General features: G+C 41.0%; 1 protein-coding gene across 11 annotated transcripts in view; it reads left to right on the forward strand.

Moving 5' to 3' along the window:
* Positions 1-22,437, forward strand: part of ank2b (ankyrin 2b, neuronal) — a 359,605-nt gene that overhangs the window by 194,827 nt on the left and 142,341 nt on the right. For 10 of the 11 annotated variants that reach the window (XM_060933349.1, XM_060933287.1, XM_060933279.1 and 7 more), the window contains 2 exons: positions 5,915-6,016; positions 21,474-21,572. In XM_060933349.1, the coding sequence (XP_060789332.1) occupies positions 21,516-21,572 (57 nt within the window). In that variant the 5' untranslated portion in view covers positions 5,915-6,016; positions 21,474-21,515. Of the gene's footprint in view, positions 1-5,914; positions 6,017-21,350; positions 21,384-21,473; positions 21,573-22,437 lie in introns of those variants that run through there. The other variant, XM_060933340.1, reaches the window with a different exon arrangement.

Below are 22,437 nucleotides of genomic sequence, written 5' to 3' on the forward strand. Positions count from 1 at the left end.
TTTTACAATAAAGAATCACAATTATTTGAGCTGATCATGATGAATGTAATGATTTGACAGTTATAGGTTTTAATGTAAACAGAGTAATAATAAAGAGTTGAATGTAAATAGTCTGCAAACACAACTGCTGCATCATCGTATTTTATTTATAATCTTATGTTTTATTTCTGTGTTGAACTCGAAAATACTTGAGGCTACAGTGGTGCTTGAAAGTTTGTGAACCCTTTAGAATTTTCTATATTTCTGCATAAATATGACCTAAAGCATCATCAGATTTTCACACAAGTCCTAAAAGTAGATAAAGAGAACCCAGTTAAACAAATGAGGCAAAAATATTATACTTGGTCATTTATTTATTGAGGAAAATGATCCAATATTACATATCTGTGAGTGGCAAAAGTATGTGAACCTTTGCTTTCAGTATCTGGTGTGACCCCCTTGTGCAGCAATAACTGCAACTAAACGTTTCCGGTAACTGTTGATCAGTCCTGCACACCGGCTTGGAGGAATTTTAGCCCATTCCTCCGTACAGAACAGCTTCAACTCTGGGATGTTGGTGGGTTTCCTCACATGAACTGCTCGCTTCAGGTCCTTCCACAACATTTCGATTGGATTAAGGTCAGGACTTTGACTTGGCCATTCCAAAACATTAACTTTATTCTTCTTTAACCATTCTTTGGTAGAACGACTTGTGTGCTTAGGGTCGTTGTCTTGCTGCATGACCCACCTTCTCTTGAGATTCAGTTCATGGACAGATGTCCTGACCTTTTCCTTTAGAATTTGCTGGTATAATTCAGAATTCATTGTTCCATCAATGATGGCAAGCCGTCCTGGCCCAGATGGAGCAAAACAGGCCCAAACCATGATACTACCATGATCATGTTTCACAGATGGGATAAGGTTCTTATGCTGGAATGCAGTGTTTTCCTTTCTCCAAACAGCTTCTCATTTAAACCAAACATTTCTATTTTGGTCTTATCCGTCCACAAAACATTTTTCCAATAGCCTTCTGGCTTGTCCATGTGATCTTTAGCAAACTGCAGACGAGCAGCAATGTTCTTTTTGGAGAGCAATGGCTTTCTCCTTGCAACCCTGCCATGCACACCATTGTTGTTCAGTGTTCTCCTGATGGTGGACTCATGAACATTAACATTAGCCAATGTGAGAGAGGCCTTCAGTTGCTTAGAAGTTACCCTGGGGTCCTTTGTGACCTCACTGACTATTACATGCCTTGCTCTTAGAGTGATCTTTGTTGGTCGACCACTCCTGGGGAGGGTAACAATGGTCTTGAATTTCTTCCATTTGTACACAATCTGTCTGACTGTGGATTGGTGGAGTCCAAACTCTTTAGAGATGGTTTTGTAACCTTTTCCAGCCTGATGAGCATCAACAACGCTTTTTCTGAGGTCCTCAGAAATCTCCTTTGTTCATGCCATGATACACTTCCACAAACATGTGTTGTGAAGATCAGACTTTGATAGATCCCTGTTCTTTAAATAAAACAGGGTGCCCACTCACACCTGATTGTCATCCCATTGATTGAAAACACCTGACTCTAATTTCACCTTCAAATTAACTGCTAATCCTAGAGGTTCACATACTTTTGCCACTCACAGATATGTAATATTGGATCATTTTCCTCAATAAATAAATGACCGAGTATAATATTTTTGTCTCATTTGTTTAACTGGGTTCTCTTTATCTACTTTTAGGACTTGTGTGAACATCTGATGATGTTTTAGGTCATATTTATGCAGAAATATAGAGAACTCTAAAGCGTTCACAAACCTTCAAGCATCACTGTATATTTTTTTTATGGAGCCTAATTATACTTAGTGGAGTGATAACTTGGCCTCTATTGCTAAAGTAAAATGGATAACAAGATGTAGTCCTTTATTTCAGAGTTGTGCATAATTCTTGATTGCCAACAGGAATTCAAAGCTCCCAAGAGACTCAATGGAAAAGCAATGGCCCTGTCAGCAGTAGGTTATGAGTCTGGATCTCAAAAATGCCATTGCTTTTTGTGGCTGGAAGACCAAGAGAGCAAAATGCTGAGGGTGGCTTCATGTGTCTTGAAGAAATAACTTATGATAGACTTTACATGAACTGGTCGGTCGCTGTCATGTGACTTGGCAGTGATTAACCTTCGAAGAAGAACGTAGCTTAAAAACAAACAAAAAAAACCACCATGGTTTTGGTATGCTCAGATTTATTATCCTCCCTTTCAGGATGATCACACAGATACTCTGTAGATGAAACTGATACAAGCTATAACTGTTGGCGCAATTTACCCACTCGCTCAGATTTGATTGTGTGCCCCATAAATGAATAATGGCTTTGTCTGAAGTGTTCTCACAGCATGTCTGTTGGTTTTGGAAATCATGATCCATCTGTATGTACGCTATGCAGTCCATGTCTCATCCTCCTGCTGGTCTGGGAATTACATACTCTTGTGTACTTTGCGTTTTAAATTCACTACAATCAAACAACTTTACTTAACAGATGTTTACTTCACCCCAATTACAAGCAATATAAACAGCATATATGGTTAACAGTTGCCCTTTACCTTTGTTAGATTACATTTATTTTAAAAAAAGTGCTACTCGTTTTTTGTTTGTTTTTTAATATGCTGTTTTTTGTACAGTGTGTGGTCATTGAAAATGTGTTCTGATATATGTTCTTCACAGAAAATGAGCCAAGGCCAATGAGTCGGAATTTGAAAAAATAATTGATCGTATCATTGTTCCTTTGATAAAAATGAAAACAGCTCTCACACCATACAATGCTGTGTAAAGCTGCAGGGCATAAAAAAGCAGGAGGACAGGACGCGGAACATTATATATAGGAACATATATTAAGAAGAATGGCGGCACGGTGGTGTAGTGGTTAGCGCTGTCGCCTCACAGCAAGAAGGTCCAGGTTCGAGCCCTGTGGCCGGCGAGGGCCTTTCTGTGTGGAGTTTGCATGTTCTCCCCGTGTCCGTGTGGGTTTCCTCCGGGTGCTCCGGTTTCCCCCACAGTCCAAAGACATGCAGGTTAGGTTAACTGGTGACTCTAAATTGACCGTAGGTGTGAATGTGAGTGTGAATGGTTGTCTGTGTCTATGTGTCAGCCCTGTGATGACCTGGCGACTTGTCCAGGGTGTACCCCGCCTTTCGCCCGTAGTCAGCTGGGATAGGCTCCAGCTTGCCTGCGACCCTGTAGAACAGGATAAAGCGGCTAGAGATAATGAGATGAGATATTAAGAAGAAGAGAGAGAAGCTTTTATTTGTTGCACAGCGAAATTCCTCCTCTGCATTTAACCCATCTGAAGCAGTGAACGCACACACACAAGTGAACAATGAGCAGCTATGCTCCAGTGCCCAGGGAGCAGTTGAGGGTTAGGTGCCTTGCTCAAGGGCACATCAGCCCAAGGCCGCCCCATGTTAACTTAACCACAGAAAGGCCCCTGGGCTCGAACCCAGAATCTTCTTGCTGCAAGGCAACAGTGCTAACCACTGCACAACCATGCCGCCCACATACACTTGTGTGTGCATGTGTGCGTTCACTGCTTCAGATGGGTTAAATGCAGAGGAGGAATTTCGCTGTGCAACAAATAAAAGCTTCTCTCTCTTCTTCTTAATATATGTTCCTATATATAATGTTCTGTCCACAATGTTCCATGTCCCGTCCTCCTGCTTTTTTATGCCCTTCAGCTTTACACAGCATTTATTTGGAATTTTGCTGCTACAAGGGAAATAACTATTAAGGTGCTGACTATTATATTGATATTTGCATAGTCATGCACTTTTATATGTATATATTAATGTCACCTTGTGTTTTTGGAAGCAGCTGATGCTGTAAACCAAATCCTGCTATAATAAGCAGTAATAAAGGTGATTGTACATTATTACTGCATTTATGCCATGAAGGTATGTGATTAGCATTGTAACGAATGCATTTTTTTTATCACTATCACCAAACACAGGAGTTGGCAAATGTTGTTAAAATTTGGAAGGAATTACTGAGGTCAGGTTTCACTTCTCGAGGACTCTGCACTGCTGTACGCCATTTTAATGCAAGCAGCATCTTCAGCAACACAGCACCTAAAACAGAAGCGTGTGTGTTCCTATTCACCCAAATGACTAAGCAAAATTTTTGAAAACGCTTAAATCACATGATATTGCTTATGTGGCATTACACTGAGTGCAGAATTATTAGGCAAGTGAGTATTTTGACCACAACATCCTTTTAATGCATGTTGTCCCACTCCAAGCTGTTTAGGCTTGAAAGCCTACTACCAATTAAGTATATCAGGTGCTGTGCATCTGTGTAATGAGAGGGGGTGTGGTCTAATGACATCAACACCCTATATCAGGTGTGCATAATTATTAGGCAACCTCTTTTCCTCTGGCAAAATGGGTCAGAAGAGAGATCTGACAGACTTTGAAAAGTCTAAAATTGTGAGATGTCTTGCAGACGGATGCAGCACTCTTGAAATTGCGAAGATGTTGAAATGTGATCACCGAACAATCAAGCGTTTCATTGCAAATAGTCAACAGGGTCGAAAGAAGCGTGTGGGGGGAAAAAAAAGGCGCAAAATAACTGCACATGATCTGCGGAAAATCAAGCGTGAAGCTAACAAGCAGCCATTAGCATCCAGTTCTGCCATATTCCAGAGTTGCAACATTCCTGGAGTGTCAAAGAGTACAAGGTGTGCAATACTGAGGGACATGGCCAAGGTAAGGAAGGCTGAAAAACGACCACCACTGAGTAAGGCACACAAGATAAAACGTCAAGACTGGGCCAAGAAATATCTTAAGACTGATTTTTCTAAGGTGCTGTGGTCTGATGAGATGAGAGTGACTCTTGATGGGCCAGATGGATGGGCCTGTGGCTGGATCAGTAATGGGCACAGAGCTCCACTCTGACTCAGACGCCAGCAAGGTGGAGGTGGAGTACTGCTATGGGCTGGTATCATCAAAGACGAGCTTGTTGGACCTTTTCGAGTTGAGGATGGACTCAAACTCAACTCCCAGACCTACTGCCAGTTCCTGGAAGAAACCTTCTTCAAGCAGTGGTATAGGAAAAAGTCAGCATCTTTCAAGAAGAACATGATTTTCATGCAGGATAATGCTCCATCTCATGCGTCCAAATACTCCACTGCGTGGCTAGCCAGTAAAGGTCTGAAAGGTGAAAAAAATAATGACATGGCCCCCTTGTTCACCTGACCTAAACCCCATAGAGAACCTGTGGTCCATTATAAAACGTGAGGTCTACAAAGAGGGAAAACAGTACACCTCTCTGAACAGCGTCTGGGAGGCCGTGGTTGCTGCTGCACACAATGTTGGTCGTGAACAGATAAAGAAATTGACAGAATCTATGGATGGAAGGCTTTTGAGCGTCCTCATGAAGAAGGGTGGCTATATTGGTCACTGATTTGTTTTTGTTTTGTGTTTGAATGTCAGATATGTTTATTTGCAAATCTGGAGTTGTCATATCAGTGTACCTGGTGAAAATAAATAAGTGAAATGGCTACATATTTGGTTTTTATTAAGTTGCCTAATAATTCTGCACAGTGAAAGTTACCTGAACACATACATATTCTCCTAAAATGGCCAAAACTAAAAACGCCCCACTCTAACTTCCATACATATTCAGCTTTGATATTTATGAGTCTTTTTGGTTGATTGAGAACATAGTTGTTGTTCAATAATAAAACTAATCCTCAAAAATACAACTTGCCTAATAATTCTGCACTCCGTGTATATTAAAAAGAAAAATCTTTATTAGTAAAGTATTGGGATGGTAAACTTAACACAGCGATGCAGAATACTGAACATGATTGTGACAGGATTTCTGAGCCCTGATTAATTGGTGAATTTGATCTGGCAGAATCCTCACTGACACTCACATTTTCTTTTTCTATTATCCAGTCGGACAGCAACACCAGTTTCTTAAGGGCTGCAAGAGCTGGGAACATCGATAAGGTTCTGGAGTACCTTAAGGGCGGTGTGGACATTGGCACTTGCAATCAGGTTAGTTTGATCACACAAATACACACGGTATAATACCTGGCTAGATGAATTCAGTCATGTGATACTGAGCCGCAGGCCATGAGTAGACTCAACATTATATCCCCCTGCCTGAATCCTGTGTTTTAGCTCAATAACTAATCACACCTGAAGGTCTGTGGCACATGCATCAGTTCCTCAGTCCCAAATGCACATATGACCTTTATAGTGAAGCAGGAACAAGAGACATTGATCGAAATAGCTTCTTTGTCTTGATTTAATCAGTTTGTTCTTGGTAAGGTGTTTGCGCTTTAATCGTGGTCCTAGTAGCATGTTAAACATAATTGATTTAAAAGAGTCCAGTTCTTGTGTCCTGTGATGGATGATGTAAAAATCTACAGATAATAAATGTGATTAGTGCATCATTTACATTTCCAATCAATGAAACGGGGTGTTGCTTAGCAACAGGCTACAGTAACACTTGCTGCTAACTCCCAAATGTCAGTATATCCTAAGGGCTTCTGTTACTAACTTTTAAAGAAGACTGCCAATAATGCACATTTGGAGGGAAATTACCCGGGTGCTTTAGATGTAGCCTTGCATTGACCAAGTATTTTGATATATTTAGATTTAAACTTTGCAGATGAAACTGATTAAATGGCTACAATCACATAAAAATCATATACACCGCAACCCGGCTATAACGAACTCCTTGCGGGACGTCCAAATAGTTCATTATACCGAAAAGTTCGTAATGTTGAAATCGACCCACTTGTCACATCAAACACTCATGTTATATGTGAAATTTTAGGCATGCTCTCCTTATCACAAATTTTTCCTTCTGAGTCACTATCGCAGTTCACTGACTGAGTTAAAGGAACAGTCCACCGTACTTCCATAATGAAATATGCTCTTATCTGAATTGAGACGAGCTGCTCCGTACCTCTCCGAGCTTTGCGCGACCTCCCAGTCAGTCAGACGCGCTGTCACTCCTGTTAGCAATGTAGCTAGGCTCAGTATGGCCAATGGTATTTTTTGGGGCTGTAGTTAGATGCGACCAAACTCTTCCACGTTTTTCCTGTTTACATAGTTTTATATGACCAGTGATATGAAACAAGTTCAGTTACACAAATTGAAACGTGGCGATTTTCTATGCTATGGAAAGTGCGCACTATAATGACAGGCGTACCAACACCTTCTGCGCACTTCGGCAGCGCATTGATACGGAGTTCAGATATCAATGCGCTGCTGAAGCGCGCAGAAGGTGTTAGTACGCCTGTCATTATAGTGCGGACTTTCCATAGCATAGAAAATCGCTACGTTTCAATTTGTGTAACTGAACTTGTTTCATATCACTGGTCATATAAAACTATGTAAACAGGAAAAACGCGGAAGAGTTTGGTCGCATCTAACTACAGCCCCAAAAAATACCATTGGCCATGCTGAGCCTAGCTACATTGCTAACAGGAGTGACAGCGCGTCTGACTGACTGGGAGGTCGCGCAAAGCTCGGATAGGTACGGAGCAGCTCGTCTCAATTCAGATAAGAGCATATTTCATTATGGAAGTACGGTGGACTGTTCCTTTAAAGGATCACGAACAGAGGTGATAGTTTCTTCATCTGTGATGGAAATGACAGAGGTTACAACTGTATTGTTGTCAGTGTCCATCCACTAACTCACAAATACCCTGTCCACACTAGGGATTTTGTACCGATACGATACTACTTTCCTACCGCAACACCTGTCCACACTAGCAACTATACCGGTACTGTAGCGGTATAACTGTATCAGTACGGAACCCACAAATGTATGGGTTTCGTACCGGTACAGTATCAGTACTGTAGCGCTTCGCTGTAGTGTGGACAGATGAAGCGGTTCTGTATCGATACAAATATAATGCGCATGCGCAAAGTCACACAACTCAATCGATGTCTTCGCTGAATAAAATAGTGAAGAACGGAGATTCGTTTGTTTCCTTCTTTCTCAACTGCCTCGCGCGTTTTATACGATTCAACTGAATAAATGACCACCAGAAATACAGACTGTACAGTGACAACAAAAAGCACACACACGTTGTTTCATCCGCCATATTCTCGGAAGGAAGTTACTCGGTAACCACGGAAACATTTCACGCATGCGCATTTCAACTACCGTGAAAGAAAACCGCAAACATTTCTCGCTAGTGTGGACAGATGCACTAAACTGTACTGGTATACTTTGTATCGATACAGTTATACCACTGTCGTACCGGTATATATGTGAACACAGCATATGTTTTCTAAATCTTCACCATTCAATTAGTTCACGTGTTGCAAATGACCGATGATGTCATTTATGTCACGCCACGGGGTCAGATGGGGGTATAAAAACACCACTGGCACGCTTTAACTAGGTGTTAAGTTTAGAGGTATCAGCAGTCAGTTCATCCTTTTATCGATCCTTTGATCACCGTTCTTGATAATTGTTCGTGATCGACACCTAAGTGAGGCTCGTTAAGCCTTTGTTTTATAGTGTTAACATGTATTGTTAACTTGACTGTGGACTTGATTACTTATTGTTTGTCTCTGGTGGGAAGAGGAACACATGGCTGAGTGTGTCATGTAAGCAGGTGAATAACGGATGTAATTGCAGGAGGAGTGTTTATTTACAAACAGGTAGGTAAACAGTTCAAAAACGTAAGCAAAAGGCAGGGCCATGAAACAGGCAATGGTCACACGAGGCACAAACAGAATGACGTAAGCAAAGACAAAAGGCAGAGTCCAAATACATTAAACAAACTCTAACCCAGAAAGGCAATACACAGATACGAGGCTTGGTAACATGAGGCACTAGGTACAGCATGTATACTTCACCAAGTCTGTATGTTTAGAGAGTTCTTATAAGCGTGCGCTGTGATTGCGCTCTAATCCGGAACAGGTGCATAGTAATAGTCCTAATGCCGCTGCGCACTCCAAGCGCCAACACACGTGGATGTGACAATGATTTTTTTTTTTTAAGACGCCGACTCATTATCACAAAAGGCAGGGGACACAAACTTAGTTTGTTATAAGAAAGTTTGTAGTAAGAGTTTGTTATAGCGAGGTTGCAGTGTATCAAAGATCTCTTTTTAGTGGCTGTCACTGGTGTAACATCTATTTGAATAAGACAGCTCGCTAATACAGGTGCTCAGTTTTGTTGTATTTTACTGTGGGCAATCCAACAGTCCTAATCAATATCTATTGCAGTGACCAAAACACAGGCGGCAACAATAAACAAATCCATAATCAAGAACAGTAACACAAATGAGGGTCAGAATATGGAAAGAAAACTAGAAAACACTAGGCTCACAAATGCAAGCTACAACTGACAAGACTTCGTAGTAAGACATAAAAACACTGGGGTATAAATCAAATGTCAACGCAAAACAGGTGAACACAGCTGAGGAGCAGCCAGTGACATGATGGAGTAGAGACAGGACCAAATCCAAAACAGTGGCACATTGCAAAGCAGAAACAGAAGCACATGAACAATGAATAGCAATCACATGCTGTACTCAGAGAGAAAGAGAGTTTAAAAAAAAACATTTCAAAATGAAAATCTCAGTGAATAAAATGTTTTGATGTTTGTTTACAGTTGAATTAGCTGCATAAAATAGTGCAAATTAAATGACCCACAATAGCACTAGTACCTCCAATACTTTTTTTTCCTAAGGAGTATTAACGATGAGCTTTTTGCTATTCATTCATCATTTAGAAGGGTAGGGAATAAACCCAAATTATTTTACAAACATAAATTTATCCATGGGCGGCACGGTGGTGTAGTGGTTAGCGCTGTTGCCTCACAGCAAGAAGATCCGGGTTCAAGCCCCGTGGCCGGCGAGGGCCTTTCTGTGTGGAGTTTGCATGTTCTCCCCGTGTCCGCGTGGGTTTCCTCCGGGTGCTCCGGTTTCCCCCACAGTCCAAAGACATGCAGGTTAGGTTAACTGGTGACTCTAAATTGACCGTAGGTGTGAATGTGAGTGTGAATGGTTGTCTGTGTCTATGTGTCAGCCCTGTGATGACCTGGCGACTTGTCCAGGGTGTACCCCGCCTCTCGCCCGTAGTCAGCTGGGATAGGCTCCAGCTTGCCTGCGACCCTGTAGAACAGGATAAAGTGGCTACAGATAATGAGATGAGATGAGATTTATCCATCCTTCTTGCCCAAGTGGACCTTCCTACATTTAAATTACAAATCAGTAAGATCGAGAAATGACTATCCCCCGTCGTTCTACTGGTTCTTTTCACAAGAAACCCCCACTAGTGTTTCAAAGCGCTTGCTCAACAGCGTCCTTCTGAAAGATTTGCCTGTATCAAAATCACTCACAAAATCCAGCTCCTTTTCCACTCAGCTTGATCCTGTCCAATCTCCAGTTTCAAAACCGGCATATCAGATATTTCTTATCATATTTCCTGTCACTCCTGTTACAGCTATCCTTGTGAAACCTGGTGTTGATGTATTCTCACTTGATCGCCATATCGGCTGGCGTGATGGAAAGAGATACCCAGGTTTATGTTAGTGAGAACTAATTATAATTATTAATACTTATTTCCATAGGATTACATAGCTGGGAGAATTCTCTAAACAAATTCATCAAAATTGTGATCAAACAGGAAAAGCCGACCACACATGCTAAAATATTCTGCCATGTGGTGATTGTTTTTTTGGGGGTTTTTTTGTATTTAATTGAAGAACTTATTTCTAAAACCTGCTAAGTCAAGTTTTGTTTAAATAAAAATAAAAAAAAAAAAACACTAAAGCATGACATGATCCAGCAAGTGTTGCCAGGCAAAACAAACCTTGCCCAGTAGCACTTATTTTAGTGTTATAACAACTGATTCAATCTCACAAGTGTGGTCTCTGTTCTTTCAAGGTCACTAATGCCGCTTTTCCACTACAAACGCGGCTGAGTTGGGCTGAGCCGTGCCGTGCTGAGTTGGGCTGAGTCGAGCTGAGTGGGGATGTTGGAGTTGCATTTCGACTACAACCGCGCTGAACCGTGCTGGCTGGAAGTGGGTGGACACATTGGGTGGAGTTAGCGAAAGTGGGTGGACGTCACGTGATGTCGTTAAGCAGCGCAAACAGTGACATCAGTGATCTTTTAAGCGGTAGTCTCACGACCCGGATAGTAAACAATAAACATGGAGTCGTTAGTGTTGCTGGTCTTGGTGCTGTGGCTTGTTGTCACCGACAACGCCAACAGATACTGGCAAGAGCGTATAGATGAGGCGAGGCGCATAAGGCTTCAGAAATTCTCGTAATTCGTAATTATTCTTCTTCCGGGTTTGTGGTGTTTACAGATCCCAGCATGCTCGCGGGGCGTGTGTGGGCATGTGAGGACACTCCTCCTCACCAATCAGTGCACAGGGGAGTGTCTGCTCACGCCCCCAGCCTCACTCGGCTCGCTTTGGCTCGCTTCAGCCCCACTCCAAAACGGTGCGAGTTTTAGGGGCTAAGCAGGGCTGAAGCGAGCCGAGTCGTGCTGTTCTTTGGTAGTCGAAACGCGAGCCGTGTCGGGCTGAAGTGAGCTGAAGCGAGCTGAAGTGAGCTGAAAAAGGGTAGTGGAAAAGGGCCATAATACTCATGAGAACATTTTGTTTCACAAATGTAGTGTAAAGACTCTAAATATCTGCCAAAAAGCTAAAAAAAAAACTTTCAAAACTTTTTATTTAACTTTTCAGAAGAACCAAACAAAAGCTGTGACAATCAAAAGGTAAATTTTCTTAAAATAAACACCACTTACTTGATATTGAATCAGTAGCCTTGGCGAACCACGAGGTGAATTTCGTTTATCTTATCTGCTGATTATCTTCCGATACTACAAAGTTATAACGAGGTTTCTCTTATTTCATTTCTAGTTCTGATTAGTTCCGAAGTTTATCAAGAAATAGAACGGGTAATCGAACTTGATCAGGATAAGTGCTGATTGGTTACAAACGCTGTGTCCTAAATCACTCACTCGTTCACTATGCCCTACTCACTATATAGGGAATTGCTATATAGAGGACTACATAGTGAGCTCATTGATTAAATGATAAAACAACTTCTTTGCCGCGGACTTTTTTTTTCTTCTTTGCTGCGGCACTGCTTTTTGTGATGCATTGCGAGATATTTTGAGTGCACTATATAGGGTGTAATAATGCTCACTATACATTCGGACAGCACTACAAAATGGCGATCTGACTATATATAGTCCACTATGTAGTGAGTAGGGAGTGATTTGGGACACATTCGGGACATTGGGACACAATTTGCACCAAAAACATTGTTGACCTTTTTGGTGACCTTGACTGGATGCCCATGAAGATTAGTCCAGCCGCTTTCCCGTAATGTTGCTAACAAAAAAACAAAGAAACTCCACCAAAAACAATACCACACCCCGTGGTGGACTCCGTCCTGAGTGAGGTAAAAATCTTGTTGTCCATCCTAATAAAGGTGTTACAATCAAAACTGCTTAAGTCCAACATTAAGATCCTGTATAAAGTTTTTGTTTCTTAAAGTCCTTCAGCCAGTCGATTCACGTAGGGTCGTATGCCTTTTCAATGATACTTTATGTAATATTGAGTATGGAGGATAAAATATTTCATCATTAATGTGATATAAAACAGCAGCTTTGCTATTTTTAACATTAAATAAGTCAATTTTATCATAAATGTTAATGCAGTACTGACTAACAGACCACAACTCATCTCAGATTGTTATGTAAGTATCTGAGACACTGATATCAGCTTTTTCAGTGATATGGACAGTCATTAGATATGGACTGTTGCACATTCTCATTATTAAGGGTCAATTTAAAAGAATTTATGCATGGGCTCTACTTTGAGTAAATGTATTCAAACACTGTATGACGTTTTCTCATTCTCTATTGCAAAAAAAAAAGTCTCTGAAATCTCTCATTTTAGTTATATGAGTGTCAGTTAGGTCCATCTTAGCACAAATATTGAAACTGTAAATGATAAAATGAAATTTAGATTTTTCTAAACTGGACTTATCAGATTTTGGAAATAAGCCATTCAGTTATATAAAACATTGCAAAAACAAAGCTTTTAATCTTTTTTTTTTTCCTTGTCGCATTCAGTGAGTGAGAAATGTGTTGCCTTGTATTTCATAATTTGGCATTAACACGTCAAAATACATGGTCATTTTCCAGCTCAGGATCAGAGAGTGTGTCGTATCGTTAAAAAACAGTCACATGTAACATTGTGACTGGGGTGTTAAGTGCTCCCTCCTTACCCGGTGTCCAGGACTAACCTGCAATCGCGTCACTGATATTTTAAATCATTACAATCAAAAACGGTAAGGGAAATTCAGAGAGTAGTTCACAGTTCATTAGATGTGTAAAAGCACATGCATGCTGTTTGTCTTCATTTGTATCTTGCATAGTTGCGTGCGTATTTGACCTTTTGTCCTTTTCCATTCACTATGTGGGTGGAGTCCTTGTTCTGGCCAGGCATTTTGAAACACGAGAGCCATGACCTATGTGGAGAGATAATTCAGTCTCTAGTGAGTGAAAGACTAAAACGCTGCACTGCAAAGGCTTAGTCAGGAGGGAATTAAATGATTAGTCATTTTAGATAGATAGATAGATAGATAGATAGATAGATAGATAGATAGATAGATAGATAGATAGATAGAGTGGTGCTTGAAAGTTTGTGACCGAATTTTCTCTATTTCTGCATAAATATGACCTAAAACATCATCAGATTTTCACATGTCCCAAAAGTAGATAAAGAGAACCCAGTTAAACAAATGAGACAAAAATATTATACTTGGTCATTTATTTATTGAGGAAAATGATCCAAAATTACATATGTGTGAGTGGCAAAAGTATGTGAACCTTTGCTTTCAGTATCTGGTGTGACCTCCTTGTGCAGCAATAACTGCAGCTAAACGTTTGCGGTAACTGTTGATCAGTCCTGCACACCGGCTTGGAGGAATTTTAGCCCATTCCTCCGTACAGAACAGCTTCAACTCTGGGATGTTGGTGGGTTTCCTCACATGAACTGCTCACTTCAGATCCTTCCACAACATTTCGATTGGATTAAGGTCAGGACTTTGACTTGGCCATTCCAAAACATGAACTTTATTCTTCTTTAACCATTCTTTGGTAGAACGACTTGTGTGCTTAGGGTCGTTGTCTTGCTGCATGACCCACCTTCTCTTGAGATTCAGTTCATGGACAGATGTCCTGACATTTTCCTTTAGAATTCACTGGTATAATTCAGAATTCATTGTTCCATCAATGATGGAAAGCCATCCTGGTCCAGATGCAGCAAAACAGGCCCAAACCATGATACTACCACCACCATGTTTCACAGGTGGGATAAGGTTCTTATGCTGGAATGCAGTGTTTTCCTTTCTCCAAACATAACGCTTCTCATTTAAACCAAAAAGTTCTATTTTGGTCTCATCCGTCCACAAAACATTTTCCAATAGCCTTCTGGCTTGTCCACGTGATCTTTAGCAAACTGCAGACAAGTAGCAACGTTCTTTTTGGACAGCAGTGGCTTTCTCCTCGCAACCCTGCCATGTACACCATTATTGTTCAGTGTTCTCCCGATGGTGGACTCATGAACATTAACATTAGTCAATGCAGGGCCGTCGCAGGGGGGGTGCGAGGCCCTGTGCGAACTTGAAATGCGAGGCCCTAATCTTTGACATGGATGCTGAATCGTCAACTGAATCGGGCACAAGCCTCATTATAAAATATTTCTCAACCACAGCTAGCCTACTTATTATCCTCCTTCCTCACCTTGGACTTCACCGTCATCCTCAGTGCGCGCGTTCCCGTCCTGCTGTTGTAGAAGCCCGCTCGGCTCTGCCACAGTGTCGATGTGCGTGATGGAGATGCTAGTTGCTGCCACAGCATCACTGGCAGTACTGATAAATTTATCCAGCGATCCCCGCAGTAACTTGTGAAATTCCTCCTTCTTTTTAAATTTTTTCCTCTTCTCAGCACCCGATTCGTGCTTGCGAAATCGGTCGCGTTCTCTTGCCGTCGACATGTTTACTTTCCCCCGCTTTAACTTTCCTCCTCTCCCATCTTCAGTGAGGACGCATTATGTAATGACAATGAAAAACTCGCTTTGTTTGGATTTGTTTATTTGTTTGTTTGTTTTTATGTGACATCTCATTGATACAAAATCATACATAACTAATGTATTTATTTAAAAAAATAATAATAATTTTAAAAAAAAACACAGCAAGATTTAAGGCGCGAGGCCCCCTAGTGGCGCGAGGCCCTGTGCAGTTGCACAGTTCGCACAGCCTATGGGACGGCTCTGAGTCAATGTGAGAGAGGCCTTCAGTTGCTTAGAAATTACCCTGGGGTCCCTTGTAACCTCGCCAACTATTACACGCCTTGCTCTTAGAGTGATCTTTGTTGGTCGACCACTCCTGGGGAGGGTAACAATAGTCTTGAATTTCCTCCATTTGTACACAATCTGTCTGACTGTGGATTGGTGGAGTCCAAACTCTTTAGAGATGGTTTTGTAACCTTTTCCAGCCTGATGAGCATCAACAACGCTTTTTCTGAGGTCCTCAGAAATCTCCTTTGTTCGTGCCATGATACACTTCCACAAACATGTGTTGTGAAGATCAGACTTTGATAGATCCCTGTTCTTTAAATAAAACAGGGTGCCCACTCACACCTAACTGTCATCCCATTGATTAAAAACACCTGACTCTAATTTCACCTTCAAATTAACTGCGAATCCTAGAGGTTCACATACTTTTGCCACTCACAAATATGTAATATTGGATGATTTTCCTCAATAAATAAATGACCGAGTATCATATTTTTGTCTCATTTGTTTAACTGGATTCTCTTTATCTACTTTTAGGACTTGTGTGAAAATCTGATGATGCTTTAGGTCATATTTATGCAGAAATATAGAAAATTCTAAAGGGTTCACAAACTTTTAAGCACCACTGTAGGTAGATAGATAGATAGATAGATAGATAGATAGATAGATAGATAGATAGATAGATAGATAGATAGATAGATAGATAGATAGATGCAGTTTACAGAGATAAAGGCATTTGACTTGGTAGTGATCTGTCATTACGCATGTCAGACGTCATGGTCAATAAATCCTCACACGTGCATCTAGTTGTGCGATAGCTAATGAATCTCTGTTCATAAATCCAGTAAAGTGTACAGTATGTATTGACTTCTGGTTATTTTTGGGTTTAAGCATTAGGCAGAAACTGATGCCATCATGATTACAAACATCCCACTAGTTTTATCATCTTACTTTCCATATTCCATGAAGTTATTACATGTAAGTACAGTTTTCTGAAGATATCCACTGTTGATTTGTTAGTTGTTGCTGTAGTCAGAAGAACAGTTAGTCATTCAGGGACTATTTGATTATCTCTCACAAATTACATTTCATTCTTGTCTGACTGAATAGATGACGAGGAACATTGTGATAAATCAGATCTTGATAATTATGTAGTATAACAGAATAAGCTTTTGAGAGGATATGATAATCAAATTTCGCTTTTCAGCAGGTGCTCTTCAATGCTATGGGCTGGTGTGATTAAACGGCTGTGTTGGTGCTGGTTGTTGGATGTAGGACAGAGTGGGGGTGTAGGGAGAGAGATGGATTAAGTGCCTCTGAATGTGAGCAGCAGTCATCCTCATAAATTTTGCCCACCTGCAGTATAGCATCGCTCTCAGAGGACAGTCGTAGATTAGGAACATTCATTTTCATAGACTGATACTGAGGGTAATGTGTTCTGCTCAGGAATTGGGTTCTGTCCCAAATTGGAGAAAAGTGTGCATAAAATTGTTATATGTGCGAACATTTTGTGGCAACTATAACGTGTCTTAAACACCAGCGACAATATTGTTTTTTGTTTTAAAAAAACAAATGGTTGTTTGTCTCTAAGCCCATGTTTACATTAGACCGTATCAGCGGATCATCAGATTAACGTTTTTAAAATGATTAGTGTGCACACAGCAACACCAATACACGATTTGCGTGCACATAGCAACACCAATACACGGATACGCTCGGCTCCGCAGGCATCCTGCGCTCCAAATCACTCCGCCCTGAACAGCGAGTGCCCTCTGGAGGGTGCACACTCCGGCCCTGCGCAGCTCACACAGCGCGCGAGTGAAGCGCACAAGCTGTGATTCGGGACTGAGCCGCTGTGTGTGTGATCCCAGCGCATATCACTTACCACTTGCAAGTGGAAGGATGGCAAGCCTAAAGACAATCATAACTACACAATGGGCAGTATTTGCATCAGTATTTGCAGTATTTTCATACTTTTATACTCTTTAATGAAAGGTGATACAAGGCGGAAGTCCACGCCATTTTTCAGCAGTCGCGTCACATGACCAACGCCAGCGAATCAGGAAGGTGGATGTCACAGTGACGTTGTCCAATGAGACGCCAGCTAGAGCTCAGCACAGTGTATCCGCGTATTCTGAATGTTTACACAGCACCGGAGCTGACACGATCTGGATTGAATACGTGGACCCTGGCGGATTCCCGTTTCCCGGCGTTTCCAGGCGGTTTAATGTAAACGGACAGTGCATCCGCGAAGAAAACGAGACAGATACGGTCTAATGTAAACGTAGCCTAAGTGTCAGCCCTGTGATAACCTGGCGACTTGTTCAGGGTGTACCCCGCCTCTCACCCATAGTCAGCTGGGATTGGCTCCAGCTTGCCTGCAACCCTGCACAGGGTAAGCGGTTACAGATAACGGATGGATTTAACCACTGGGTACAAAAGTAGTGCTTTGGTTTTGTGATTTCTCATTAGCAAATTGCTAATTAGGCCAATTAATGAACTTTCAGGAGAATCGCTACTCCTTCCCAAGTTTTTAATGGATTTTGATTTTGATTGCTTTGTTTGGAAGATCTAATCAGTGTGCACTATAGTTACTCCCTGGTTTGTGATTGGTATGGCCGTGTGAGCTACTGTGTTGCCGACGCTCTGGTCTGTTCTGTTTTTCTGCCTCTAGTACATCTGATGATGTGATCCTGTATTTATGGATAAGAAATACACCAATGGCCGAAAGTATGTAGACACCTGACCATTATTCTCATATGTGCTTGTTGCTCATATGTCCCTCTTGCTATTATAATAACCTTCACTCTTCTGGGAAGGCTTTCCACTAGATTTTGGAATGTGGCTGTGAGGATTTTTGTTCGTTCAGCTGCAAGAGCATTAGTGAGGTCAGGCTCTGATATTGCAGTCTGTGTTCCAGTTCATCCCAAAGGTGTTGAGTGGGGTTGAGGTCAGGGCTTTCTGCATTTTTGTCCACTCCAACTTTGGCAAATCGTGTCTTCATGGAGCACTTTGTGCACAGGGGCATTGTCATGTTGGAACATGTTTGGGCTTCTTAGTTCTAGTGAAAGGAAATTGTAATGCTAGGGAAATGTAGAGCTTCAGTTTTTGTTGCAGTTTATCTATCCATCCATTATCCATAATCACTTATCCTGTGCAAGGTCGTGGGCAAGCTGGAGCCTATCCCAGCCAACTATGGGCGAGATCATCATTACCAGGTCATCACAGGGCTGACACAGAGACAAACAACCATTCACACTCACATTCACACCTACGGTCAATTTAGAGCCACCAATTAGCCTAACCTGCATGTCTTTGGACTGTGGGGGAAACCGGAGCACCCAGAGGAAGCCCACTCAGACACAGGGAGAACATGCAAATTCCACACAGAAAGGCCCCTGTTGGCCCCTGGGGTGGAAACCAGAACCTTCTTGCTGTGAGGCAACATTGCTAACCACTACACCACTGTGCCACCCGTGGCAATTTATGGACAGCTCATATACAGTATGGCTGTGATGATCAGATGTCCACATACTATTATATTCTAGCCTTTTATAGCGGTCATTATAAAAGTCCATTTAATCAACCTTTCAGATTGGGCTTTGCTGATTGATTTTATTTTATTTCAACTGGTAATGGGTTTCCAGTGTATGCAGCATAGGGCGTAAGTCATTATGACCAATACAGAGTAAGCTGCCGAGTTACTTCTCCAAAGCATTCTGCTTTTTCTCATTTGGAGAAGACATGCACTAGGCCAGGGGTTCTCAACCTTTTCTGCTTTAAGGCCCACCTATTCACCATATTCACCACATCGGGGCCCATTAAAAAAGATCCACAATAATTTTGTTTATCTATTCTATTAGAATCTAATAATCTATTGTAAAGTGTATTAATGGGATGTCACATCACTCCCTGTTCCCGATAGGAGCCCAGGAATGAAATAAATGCAATAAAAACAAACTGTTTAATTGTAGGTATTGTATTTAAAACTGTATGGATGTACCAGAAGCCAACATAAAGCCATGCATGCAGGGCATTCTCAGCCAAAGGGGATTAATGATCCAAAAGTAGAGTCTGGGCCATTAACACAAGAACTTATTGCCATGTTTGTGTTCAGCAAACAAGCAAGTTATTAAAACCAAGAAGTCCACTCAAAAGAAGTGGACATAGAAACCACTTAGTGGGATTAGATCTTTATACGTTAACAAAGAAGGATTTTTCCTATGAAAGAAAAATTTACGAGCTAAATTTGACATTAGTAGAATAAAATTTGATCATATTGTAGCTGGAACTAAATACAATGATAATAATTATGCATACTATTAATAAACTTGATGTGAAAATAACTAACAGATAATCAACAGATTTAAGTTTTTTTTAAAGATAGTGTATATTTTTAGTCTTTTGTGTTGTAATTATTTGTATCTGTACATACATGACCCCACCAGCTCTGCTGATCAACTTATCGTGTTTAAATGAAGTTATTCATTCATTCATTCATTCATTCATTATGAGTTGGAAAATTATCCATCTGTTGAGTTCCCCAACATCTCAACCTACTTGGTGCTGCAGACATCGTTCTACATGAACACACAGATGAAAACCTGGAAGAGCATGGAGGAGTACAACTTTTTATATGTGGCTGGGTTAAAGATCTGGGGATCAGGACACTACAAGATGTACGGCAGTAGATGGAGCTAAGTACAGGAAAAGTGTTTATTAGCAGGCGTGATATTTACAAAAGCAAAACAGAAAGCAGAGTATTTAAACAGCATTATAAATTTGACTAGAAACAAACATGACAGTGATAATGATAATACTTCGCAAAGCCTCTGTGAAAACATTGTCCGTATCTCTGTGTGCTGATCATACTCAAATCAGTATCAGGTGTTTCCCATAACGACTGGGTCCCAAACGTGCACACAACACGCTCCGTGAATGCACACAGCCGCTCGAGCTGCGCCTGGCTTAGGCATGCAAAGGCGTGACAGTCAAGTGTTCACCTATTGTGTGACCACAACTTTTAGCTTATGTGTATAAATCCGGGGACCCGGGTTCGATTCCGACCTGAGGTCATTTCCCGATCCCTCCCCGTCTCTCTCTCTCCTGCTCATTTCCTGTCTCTACACTGTCCTATCCAATAAAGGTGAAAAAAGCCCAAAAAAATCTTTAAAAAAATGCTTTATTTCCATTGATAACCCATCGCAAAGCATCGTGAGCTGGAGTGTGACCGTAGCTTAATGAGGTGGATGTGACGTTGGATGCAACTCAGCAATTGTACCCTACTACGAGTAAAAATTAGCTTCAACTTGAAAAAAAAATTCGCAACCCACTCGATGGCACTTCGCGGCCCAGTGGTTGAGAAACACTGCACTCGGCAACTTAATACTGTGAGCATCAGTGGTACAGTAGGTAGTTTGGTTTGTATTCTTTCTCAAGGGAGATGGGAGAAAAACACAGACGTAGCAAATCTGGATGGAAGTGATGATGGAACTAAATCAAGTCCCCATAGAAATATAATCCAGTCTGAATAAGGCTATGGTCTTTTGTTGCAACAAGAGAAGGAAGACACATCAGTATTCTTATTAGAATTGGATTAGAGGCAGTGTCTCTGATTTCCTGGGGCATACAGAGCATCTGCCATTTTATTCAGAGTAGTTGTTTTGGCGTGTACCAAAGTTTTGTTTTTTTAACATCAGTTTAGTGGAGCATTTGTTGCCGTGGTGCAGTTTTTAGCATCTTTAATTCTGTTAAATAAAAAAATAAAAAAAAAAAGTTGAAATGAAATTTAAAGAAATACATCTTGTGTCATGATGTTTTTGGCTCGGCATCTTATATTATTATAAGGTGCACTTTAATACTCAACTGGCATGGGGCTGCCAGATACATTGACATTGCCAGTTTTATTAATATCTTGAATGAACCTTCAAAATCCTTTGGCGCCTCGCTGTGCTAAAGTGACACAGCACAAATCCATATCTGCTTTGATATTTATATCAAACCTCTTGTGCGTAATAATGTTGTACAGTCTCCCAGTCAGGAAGCACATTGGGGAATGGATGAGGAGGTACATGAAAACTCGGCTTCTTTTTGAGCCAGTCTCTATTTATTTGAATGGTTGTGGTTGAGTTTTGCCTGATTTTTATTGTTTCTCCAGAATGGACTCAATGCTCTACACCTGGCAGCTAAGGAGGGGCACATGGATCTTGTCCAGGAGCTGCTGGATAGAGGTGCTGCAGTGGATGCTGCAACGAAGGTGAGTTTTTTCTGAAGAAGAATAAATTATTCTGGGATTAGTTGAGAGGAATGGGACAGAAGAGACTACAGCTTGCTGTATATTTGTTGAGAGGTTTGTAATGTTGTATACAGGTGGGAGCTTGAAGCAGCAGTGCTTTGCCAGTTAGTAATATCTAGAACTGGCAACCACATGAAAACATAGCGACTACTCACTAGCTATTATTGGGATGTGTCATATGAGCGCTGAGCCAATTGAGTGAAATGGACCTGAGGGAAATACCACGATTCTTGGGCTAATGAACGAATGTGAGGTTTTACTCTGGCTTAATGTTACAGTATCACATTAGTGACTTGACTTATCTGACCAGCTTAATTATTTCTTTCCTCTCCACAACTGAACTATTTCAGGACAAGCTTGTTTATCTCATATGAGTGAGTAAGATTTGTTCTTAATTGCTGAAACCCAAGGCAGGATGTTACATAACATTTACTTCAGGCAATGATGCACAATAAATTTGTTTTCTTCTCTGTAACTAAATGCTAATGAAACAGTTCATTTGAGTTTCTTGATTTTAAGGCTTTTTTTTATATTGTCAAAAATCTCATATCAATTCATCTCAGTTTATGTTCCTTAATGTAAGGATTGGGAACATACAGGGCTTATGGTCACTCAACTAACTGGCATGTTAACTCAGATGTGTTGGAACGTAGCAGGCTTTGGAAATTATATAAGTCCTGGCCAATTCCAACACAAAGTGTGGTGCACTGACATTAAAAGCTCACATCATTAGTCATGAACAGAAACATTGCCTTTAGATGAGTCATTAGAAAAGATCTGGAACATATTTTGGAGTAAATTCCAAATTGCTATAAATTGTTAGGCA

Source organism: Neoarius graeffei, chromosome 1, assembly GCF_027579695.1.
Source record: "Neoarius graeffei isolate fNeoGra1 chromosome 1, fNeoGra1.pri, whole genome shotgun sequence".
Classification (NCBI taxonomy): domain Eukaryota; kingdom Metazoa; phylum Chordata; class Actinopteri; order Siluriformes; family Ariidae; genus Neoarius; species Neoarius graeffei.